Below are 11,152 nucleotides of genomic sequence, written 5' to 3' on the forward strand. Positions count from 1 at the left end.
TCCAGACTAGAAAACTTTTGATGCCCATAATCCAACCCCATCCAATTCAACCTCATCCAATCCAACCCCATCCAATCCAATCCAACCCGATCCAATCCAACCCCATCCAACCCAATTCCATCCAATCCGACCCCATCCAATCCAACCCCATCTAATCCAACCCCATCCAATCTGACCCCATCCAATCCGACCCCATCCAACCCCATCCAATATACCACCCCCAAAATGCATTGATACACCCCAAAATTGCATCGAATCCCCCAGAAATGCATTGAACCCCCCCACCCCCAAGAATCAATGACTCCTCACTCCAGGCTATAAAACCTTTGATGCCCATAATCCAACCCCATCCAATCCAAGACCCCATCCAATCCAACCCCATCCAATCCAACCCCATCCAATCTGACCCCATCCATCCAATACAACCCCATCCAATCCGACCCCATCCAATCCGACCCCATCTAATCCAATCCCATCCAATCCGACCCCATCCAATCCGACCCCATCCAATCCAACCCAACCCCATCCAATCCAACCCCATCCAATCCGACCCCATCCAATCCAAGACCCCATCCAACCCAACCCCATCCAATCCAACCTCATCCATCCAATCCAACCCCATCCAATCCAAGACCCCATCCAATCTGACCCCATCCAATCCAATCCCATCCAATCCAACCCCATCCAATCCAACCCCATCCAACCCAACCCCATCCAATCCAATCCCATCCAACCCAACCCCATCCAATCCGACCCCATCCAATCTGACCCCATCCAATCTGACCCCATCCAATCCGACCCCATCCAATCCAACCCCATCCAATCTGACCCCATCCAATCCGACCCCATCCAATCCGACCCCATCCAATCCAAGACCCCATCCAATCCGACCCCACCCAATCCGACCCCATCCAATCCAACCCCATCCAATCCAATCCCATCCAATCCGACCCCATCCAATCCGACCCCATCCAATCTACCACCCCTCACCTTATGTCCAGCATCGCGGAGCAGTTTAGCTGCCGTCAACCCACTGATCCCAGCCCCAACGATGATCACATTAGATGGATTCTTGGTGGGTTCCAGCCCATATTTCACTATCCCCAACAGCTCTTCATAGTCTTTATCATGGAGGCAATACTCAGGGAAGCAGGAGAACCTCTTGGCATTGGCAAGTCCCAGCAGGAGGAGCACTGGGAGTAGGGCTAACGAGGAATGGTAATTAAGTGTTATTTGCATTGAAGGGAGGTGATTTAAAGAGGTAAAACCATTGTGCCCGCTGCCTCCTCCCTTTGTCAACAGTGATTTTATCCCATCTTTTCTATATGGCACAATGGAGGGAGGAGATATAAGAGATTATATAGGTGTAATCCAAGATTAGGCACCTATCAGATGGATATCAGATAGATGAAGATCAATGATAGATAGAAAACCCCTGTGGGGAGTTCCTGATCTTTTACTTTTGTTCTACTTTTGGTTTCTTTTCAAGTTTCTGGGTAATAAAAAGGTCAAAACGAGAAAGAGGAGGAAGAAATTAAACCAAAAACCACCGTCTTTTGTAAGCACGACATTGAGTCATCTTGACTCATAGGAAAATATGTGATGAAAGCACAGCCCGGCGTGGATGAAAGCAATGCTGTGTAGGTAAATGGTGTTAATGGTCCTATATCCATATTAATGGTCCCCATTCAACACCATTATTGGGCTGAAATCCCTAAAGGACGGTGCCCTGAGTGGGGTTTGGGTGGGTGTGGGGTCATTGCATCCCATCCAATGTGGTAACCCCAAATACATTGTGAGGATGGAGGAGATAAAGATCTCCTTCATAGGTCTCCATCTCATTCAATGTGACCTTATCAGGTAATATAGGGTGGTGTGGAAGGCAAAGGAGATTTATGGGTCAGGAGGTCTCCATCCCAACCAATGAGATAACCCTACACACCTTTGGATGTTGAAGGAGACCTTTCCTATAGGTCAGGGACCCACTGAGATGAATCCTATGGGGGTCATAAAATAGAGCTCTATGGGGTCTAAAATAGAGTTCTATGGGGTCATAGAGTTCTATGGGGTCATAAAATAGAGCTCTCTGTGGTCACAAAATAGAGTTCTATGGGGTCATAGAGATCTATGGGGTCATAAAATAGAGTTCTATGGGGTCATAGAGATCTATGGGGTCATAAAATAAAGTTCTATGGGGTCATAAAATAGAGCTCTACAGGGTCATAAAATAGAGCTCTATGGGGTCATAAAATAGAGCTCTATTGGGTCATAGAGTTCTATGGGGTCATAGAGTTCTATGGAGTCATCAAATAGAGTTCTAGAGGGTCATAAAATAGAGTTTTATGGGGTCATAAAATAGAGGTTCAATGGGGTCATAAAATAGAGTTTGATGGGGTCATAAAATAGAGTTCTATGGGGTCATAAAATAGAGCTCTATGGGGTCATAAAGTTCTATGGGGTCACAAACTAGAGTTCTATGGGGTCATAAAACAGAGATCTATGGGGTCATAGAGTTCTATGGGGTCATAAAGTTCTATGGCGTCATAGAGTTCTATGGGGTCATAAAATAGAATTCTATGGGGTTGTAGAGTTCTATGGAGTCATAAAATAAAGTTCTATGGGGTCATAAAATAGAGCTCTATGGGGTCATAAAGTTCTATGGGGTCATAAAATGGAGTTCTATGGGGTCATAAAATGGAGTTCTATGGGGTCTAAAATAGAGCTCTATGGGGTCATAAAATAGAGTTCTATGGAGTCATAAAATAGAGATCTATGGGGTCATAAAATAGAGTTCTATGGGGTCATACAATAGAGTTCTATGGGGTCGTAGAGTTCTATGGAGTCATAAAATAGAGTTCTATGGGGTCATAGAGTTCTATGGGGTCATAAAATAGAGCTCTATGGGGTCACAAAATAGAGTTCTATGGGGTCATAGAGTTCTATGGGGTCATAAAATAGAGATCTATGGGGTCATAGAGTTCTATGGGGTCATAAAATAGAGCTCTATGGGGTCATAGAGCTCTATGGGGTCATAGAGTTCTATGGGGTCATAAAATAGAGCTCTATGGGGTCATAGAGCTCTATGGGGTCATAGAGTTCTATGGGGTCATAAAATAAAGCCATAACCCCAAAGGGGGGTCGAACCACTCACCCATGGCAGCCATGGTTGCAGTAGGCAGACGAGTCCTGTGCTCAGATTGGATTCCATTTTATACCCTAAGCCCAACCAGGAAGAAAGTGAAGTGTGTCATAATAGGGGAAGTTAGAGCCAGTTCCTTTGTATTTGCTGTTACTGGTAGGATTTATATAGATATAGACTCAACTGGTGTCACCTCCTTTGACCGTCAGCCAACGGGATGTGATCGTTAGGAGGAACAAAAGGGAGGCCTCACCCTTATGAGCTATGGGATGGAAGGGTGGGAAATGATGGAGATCAATCCTAAATGTCACCTACAATGGGATCTCCAGGTGGAAATCCATCCTAAATATCCCCTACAATGGGATCTACAGGTGGAAATCCATCCTAAATATCCCCTACAATGGGATCTGCAGGTGGAAATCCATCCTAAATATCCCCTACAATGGGATCTGCAGGTGGAAATCCATCCTAAATATCCCCTACAATGGGATCTGCAGGTGGAAATCCATCCTAAATATCCCCTACAATGGGATCTGCAGGTGGAAATCCATCCTAAATATCCCCTACAATGGGATCTACAGGTGGAAATCCATCCTAAATATCCCCTACAATGGGATCTGCAGGTGGAAACCCATCCTAAATATCTCCTACAATGGGATCTGCAGGTGGAAATCCATCCTAAATATCCCCTATATTGATGGCAATGGGTGGAAATCCATCCTAAATATCCCCTACAATGGGATCTGCAGGTGGGAATCCATCCTAAATATCCCCTACAATGGGATCTGCAGGTGGAAATCCATCCTAAATATCCCCTACAATGGGATCTCCAGGTGGAAATCCATCCTATATATCCCCTACAATGGGATCTCCAGGTGGAAATCCATCCTAAATATCCCCTACAATGGGATCTGCAGAAGAAACCCATCCTAAATATCCCCTACAATGGGATCTGCAGGTGGGAATCCATCCTAAATATCCCCTACAATGGGATCTCCAGGTGGAAATCCATCCTAAATATCCCCTATATTGATGGCAATGGGTGGAAATCCATCCTAAATATCCCCTTACAATGGGATTTCCAGGTGGGAATCCATCCTAAATATCCCCTGCAATGGGATCTCCAGGTAGAAATCCATCCTAAATATCCCCTCCATTGATCCCTATGGGATCTACAGGTAGAAATCCATCCTAAATATCCCCTACAATGGGATCTACAGGTGGAAATCCATCCTAAATATCCCCTACAATGGGATCTGCAGGTGGAAATCCAACCTAAATATCCCCTTCATTGATTCCTATGGGATCTCCAGGTGGAAATCCATCCTATATATCCCCTCCATTGATCCCTATGGGATCTACAGGTAGAAATCCATCCTAAATATCCCCTACAATGGGATCTCCAGGTGGGAATCCATCCTAAATATCCCCTACATTGATGGCAATGGGTGGAAATCCATCCTAAATATCCCCTACAATGGGATCTCCAGGTGGAAATCCATCCTAAATATCCCCTACAATGGGATCTGCAGGTGGAAATCCATCCTAAATATCCCCTACAATGGGATCTCCAGGTGGAAATCCATCCTAAATATCCCCTACAATGGGATCTCCAGGTGGAAATCCATCCTAAATATCCCCTACAATGGGATCTAATGGTGGAAATCCATCCTAAATACCCCCTACAATGGGATCTGCAGGTGGAAATCCATCCTATATATCCCCTACAATGGGATCTGCAGGTGGGAATCCATCCTAAATATCCCCTACAATGGGATCTCCAGGTGGGAATCCATCCTAAATATCCCCTACAATGGGATCTCCAGGTGGAAACCCATCCTAAATATCCCCTATAATGGGATCGGCAGGTGGAAACCCACCCTATATATCCCCTACAACGGGATCTACAGGTGAAAACCCATCCTAAATATCCCCTACAATGGGATCTCCAGGTAGAAATCCATCCTAAATATCCCCTACAATGGGATCTGCAGGTGGAAATCCATCCTATATATCCCTACAATGGGATCTACAGGTGGAAACCCACCCTAAATATCCCCTACAATGGGATCTGCAGGTGGAAATCCATCCTAAATATCCCCTACAATGGGATCTACAGGTGGAAATCCATCCTAAATATCCCCTCCATTGATGGCAATGGGTGGAAATCCATCCTAAATATCCCCTACAATGGGATCTGCAGGTAGAAATCCATCCTAAATATCCCCTCCATTGATGACAATGGGATCTCCAAGTGGAAATCCATCCTAATATCCCCTCCATTGATCCCTATGGGATCTCCAGGTGGGAATCCATCCTAAATATCCCCTACAATGGGATCTCCAGGTGGGAATCCATCCTAAATATCCCCTACAATGGGATCTCCAGGTGGAAATCCATCCTAAATATCCCCTACAATGGGATCTCCAGGTGGAAATCCATCCCATATATTTCTAATTCAACTAAATTAATCCAATATTAATAATACTAAATAATAATAATAATGATTCCTTTCCTCCAATGCTTTCAGTTCTACTCCCGTCGGAGCCCGAATCTACATGCAGAAGTGATGGCCGCCACCATGACGTAACCATAAAACCACAATAAGAGCTTTGCTCCTCATTTTCTGCCTCCTTTCAGTACCTCTTTAGGGTTTTTTTCCGGGAGGTTTTGGGTTTATTTTCAGTTCTTTTATCGAAACAGTGAAATTTCCCCACGCGGAGCTGAGTGCGTTTCCATCCGTCACAATGCAGCTTATCAAGAAGCAACAGAAGAAATGAGAACAGTTAATGGTTGGCCCCATAGCGTTATGGTTTAATTCCTGCCCCATAAGTGGGTCATACAGAACCACAGGTAATGGTTGGCCCCATAGCATTATAGTTGAATTCCTGCCCCATAAGTGGGTCCTGCAGAATCTGAGGTAATGGTTGGCCCCATAGCATTATAGTTGAATTCCTGCCCCATAAGTGGGCCCAGCAGAACCTGAGTTAGTGGTTGACCCCATACATCAACATTATAGTTGAATTCCTGCCCCATAAGTGGGTCCTGCAGAACCCGAGGTAATGGTTGGCCCCATAGCATTATAGTTGAATTCCTGCCCCATAAGTGGGTCCAGCAGAACCCGAGTTAATGGTTGGCCCCATAACATTATAGTTGAATTCCTGCCCCATAAGTGAATCCTGCAGAACCCGAGGTAATGGTTGATCCCATACATCAGCATTATAGTTGAATTCCTGCCCCATAAGTGGGTCATGCAGAACCCCAGGTAATGGCTGGCCCCATAGCATTATAATTTAATTCCTGCCCCATAAGTGGATCCAGCAGAACCTGAGTTAGTGGTTGACCCCATACATCAACATTATAGTTGAATTCCTGCCCCATAAGTGGGTCCTGCAGAACCCAAGGTAATGGTTGGCCCCATAACATTATAGTTTAATTCCTGCCCCATAAGTGGGTCCTGCAGAACCCCAGGTAATGGTTGACCCCATACATCAACATTATAGTTTAATTCCTGACCCATAAGTGGGTCCAGAAGAACCCGAGGTAATGGTTGGCCCCATAACATTATGGTTTAATTCCTGCCCCATAAGTGGGTCCTACAGAACCACAGGGTGAAGGGAGGTCAGGTCAAGGAGCTGTGGGTTTTCTGCTTAAAGGAGATCAATGAATGGATGGATCCCCCAAATCCTACAAGGCATTGGGATGGGAAGGACCTTAAGACCACCCCAATATTCCCCTATAGATTGGGACACCCTCATCTCAAATCCTATTCAACGTTGCCCTCCAGTAACCTCCCGGTTTGACAGGGCTTCTCCCAGTGCTGTTGAATGGGTCACGCCGATGTTTCGTAACACCTCCTGCAATGGGGTTTGTTCCTGGAAGGAATCAGGATGTGGGGTTTCTTTTCTTGTAACTCTATGGGAAATGAGAGTTTGGCAAGATGGGCTCCTAATGGGGCTGCACCGGCCATCCCAAGCACTAATTTCTATCCCCATTAGAATGGGATTTTAAAGGTAATGGGGTGGGAAGGACCTTAAGACCACCCCAACCTTCCCCTATAGGTTGGGATGCCCCCACCTCAAATCCTACCCCCTATTAAAGTAAATGGGGTTGGAAGGACCTTAAGACCACCCCAATATTCCCCTATGGGTTGGGATGCCCCCATCTCAAATCCCAGCCCCAAATCCATGAATTCAATGGGGTTGGAAGGACCTTAAGACCACCCCAACCTTCACCTATAGGTTGGGACGCCCCCATCCCCAAATCCAACCCCCAAATCCTACATGGTAATGGGGTTGGAAGGACCTTAAGACCACCCCAATATTCCCCTATAGGTTGGGACGCCCCCACCTCAAATCCCACCCCCTATTAAAGGCAATGGGGTGGGAAGGACCTTAAGATCACCCCAACCTTCACCTATGGGTTCGGATACCCCCACCCCCAAATCCAACCCCCAAATCCTACAAGGTAATGGGGTGGGAAGGACCTTAAGACCACCCCAATCTTCCCCTATAGGTTGGGGCACCCCCATCTCAAATCCCACCCCCTATTAAAGTCAATGGGGTGGGATGGACCTTAAGACCACCCCAATCTTCCCCTATAGGTTGGGATGCCCCCACCTCAAATCCCACCCCCAAATCCTTAAAGATATTGGGGTGGGAAGGACCTTAAGACCACCCCAAAATCCCCCATGGACTGGGAGACCCCCCCATCTCAAATCCCACCCTCTATTGAAGGCATTGGGGTGGGAAGGACCTTAAGACCACCCCAATATTCCCCTATAGGTTGGGATACCCCCACTTCAAATCCAACCCCCAAATCCTACAAGGTAATGGGGTGGGAAGGACCACCCCAACATTCCCCAATGGGTTGGGATACCCCCACCTCAAATCCCACCCTCTATTAAAGGTATTGGGGTGGGAAGGACCTTAAGATCACCCCAATATTCCCCTATGGGTTGGGATGCCCCCATCTCAAATCCAACCCCCTATTAAAGTCAATGGGGTGGCAAGGACCTTAAGACCACCCCAATATTCCTTCTATCCCCATTAAAATGGGACGGGTGCCCACAGATAACCCCATAGATCACCCCATAGATCACCCCATATAAAGACAACTCAAGCATCACACCACCCCCCTCCCTATTTCTTGCTGCTCTGCGGGTCTTCATCCCATTGCCCCCCTTTAAACCAACCCCATTTGCGCCTGTCTTCGAACCCCAAACCCACCCCAACTAACCTGGGAGTGAATCGAGGGATTATATTGAGAAAGACGGGCTTTGTTAATTACACTTGTAATTAATGACAGGGTGAGGAGCAGCTCCTTCATTGCAAAACGAGTTCCTACACCCTGTTCCTTCCTTCTACTGCTTCCTTAAGAGAGGGACAGGATCCAACTAAAACCCATTGCAACATATGGGGTGGGAATGGGGGTCTGTAGGGTCAGTGGGGATGGGGGTCTGTTGGGGCATATAGGGGTCTATTGGGTCAATGGGGATGGGGGTCTATTGGGTCAATGGGGATGGGGGTCTATTGGGGCATATAGGGGTCTATTGGGTCAATGGGGATGGGGGTCTATTGGGTCAATGGGGATGGGGTCTATTGGGGCATATAGGGGTCTATTGGGTCAATGGGGATGGGGGTCTACTGGGGCATATAGGGGTCTATTGGGTCAATGGGGATGGGGGTCTATTGGGGCATATAGGGGTCTATTGGGTCAATGGGGATGGGGGTCTATTGGGGCATATAGGGGTCTATAGGGTCAATGGGGATGGGGGTCTATTGGGGCATATAGGGGTCTATTGGGTCAATGGGGATGGGGGTCTATTGGGGCATATAGGGGTCTGTTGGGTCAATGGGGATGAGGGTCTATAGGGTCAGTGGGGATGGGGGTCTATTGGGGCATATAGGGGTCTATTGGGTCAATGGGGATGGGGGTCCGTTGGGTCAATGGGGATGAAGGTCTATTGGGGCATATAGGGGTCTATAGGGTCAATGGGGATGGGGGTCTATAGGGTCAGTGGGGATGGGGGTCTATTGGGGCATATAGGGGTCTATTGGGTCAGTGGGGATGGGGGTCTATAGGATCAGTGGGGATGGGGTCTATAGGGTCAGTGGGGATGGGGGTCTATTGGGTCAATGGGGATGGGGGTCTATTGGGGCATATAGGGGTCTGTTGGGTCAATGGGGATGGGGGTCTGTTGGGTCAATGGGGATGGGGGTCTATTGGGTCAGTGGGGATGGGGGTCTATAGGGTCAATGTGGATGGGGGTCTGTTGGGTCAGTGGGGATGGGGGTCTATTGGGTCAGTGGGGATGGGGGTCTATTGGGGCATATAGGGGTCTATAGGGGCATATAGGGGTCTATAGGGGCATATAGGGGTCTATTGGGTCACTGGGGATGGGGGGTCTATTGGGGCATATAGGGGTCTATAGGGGCATATAGGGGTCTATAGGGTCAATGGGGATGGGGGTCTATAGGGGCATATAGGGGTCTATTGGGTCAATGGGGATGGGGGTCTATAGGGGCATATAGGGGTCTGTTGGGTCAATGGGGATGGGGGTCTATTGGGTCAATGGGGACGAGGTAAATGCAGATCAGTCGAAAGAATAAATTAGGATAAATTTGCATACATTTGCATAAAGGAGGACAAACGAGGCCTCCTCGGGTTGAGTTCATGTATATAGGGTGTAGATACCCCTCCATACTTCCTGGATCCATTCGAAGAGTGAATTGGGTGAATCTGGGGTAAATGCAAATCAGTCGAAAGAATAAATTAGGATAAATTTGCATACATTTGCATAAAAGAGGACAAACGAAGCCTCCTCGGGTTGAGTTCATGTATATAGGGTGTAGATACCCCTCCATACTTCCTGCATGGGGCAATCAGGGTTTGCTTTTACTTCCCATTGTTCCACTCCATCATTTATTATCAGACAATAAATCACATTAATCCGCCTTTTGACGACTCTATTTGGGCTCTGACGGTAATAAATGAGTGGTTTCATTAATTAAAATAGGCTTTTGGAGCCAATTTGGGCAACCGCTTTGGGTGTGTATTCAAGGTGGACTCGTTAACGAAGTAATTAACCATCGTTATTAGTCTTCCAGATGACAGACATTGAAATCCAAAGGGGATTTTGGTTTGGTTCTATTCCCTCCCCACCCCCAGTGTCTCTTATGGACACTATCAGGTTGATTTGACCCATTATATCAGTTAATTGGGGTTAATTAGATGGTTAATTAGATGGTTAATGGGTTAACTATCATGGTGGACCCAAAGGAATTGTGGGGGATATTGGGGGGAACCCAGTAACCCCAATGGGTTTTATGAGGTGTTGGAGGGTCCAATGGAACTCCATTGCTCTTCTGTCCAATCATAAGGCTCCTCATTTGCATAGCGATTTGCACAAAGGAAAGGAGGGGAAGAGGGTTCTGCTGTCCAATCGTAAGGCTCCTCATTTGCATAGCGATTTGCATAAAGGAAAGGAGGAATGGAGGGTTCTGCTGTCCAATCGTAAGGCATAGCGATTTGCATAGAGGGAGGGAGGGGCAGAGAGTTCTGTTAGATTCAGGGGGTCCCGGGTAACGCAAGGACGCAGCCAAGAGATGGTGTCTTCAGGAGAAAGAAAGAAAAGACCCCAAAAAGGGAAAAGATCCCGAGCAAGGAGCGGATCCAAGAAGAGGATGCACCAGAAGACCCAAATGAGGCGACCCCCGGCCAAAAGGGTGAAATTAAGCCCGAAAATGAGGCCAAAACTCAGAGGCCAACAGAAGAAAAGATCCACCAGCCCTTCCTTCGACCCCAGCAAGATGCTCAGGCAAGATGGAAGACTCCTGTCCCGCCAAGCCAAAGCCATGATGGTGTCTTTCCTAAGGGACATCTGTAGGAAGGTGGAAAACGAAGCCGAAAGGTTGAGGAAGGAGAGTCAATGCGCCATGGTGGGACCAACGCACGTCAAGGCCGCCCTGCATCAAATCATGCCCAGGAATTGGAAGCGTGAGGCCGGAGGGC

At 47.3% G+C, this 11,152-nt stretch overlaps 1 protein-coding gene across 1 annotated transcript in view; it reads right to left on the reverse strand.

Annotated features, from left to right (window-relative positions):
• Positions 1 to 3,357, reverse strand: part of IL4I1 (interleukin 4 induced 1) — a 7,762-nt gene extending 4,405 nt beyond the window's left edge. Inside the window, exons 1-2 of the mRNA XM_085532801.1 lie at positions 3,152 to 3,357; positions 991 to 1,205 (exon numbers count right to left, since the gene is read on the reverse strand). Of these exons, the coding sequence (XP_085388927.1) occupies positions 991 to 1,205; positions 3,152 to 3,164 (228 nt within the window). The 5' untranslated portion in view covers positions 3,165 to 3,357. The remainder of the gene's footprint in view (positions 1 to 990; positions 1,206 to 3,151) is intronic.
• Positions 3,358 to 11,152: the final 7,795 nt, after the last annotated feature.

Source organism: Coturnix japonica, unplaced genomic scaffold, assembly GCF_054131305.1.
Source record: "Coturnix japonica strain WE unplaced genomic scaffold, WE-NBRP24 Scf050, whole genome shotgun sequence".
NCBI classification, from domain to species: Eukaryota; Metazoa; Chordata; class Aves; order Galliformes; family Phasianidae; genus Coturnix; species Coturnix japonica.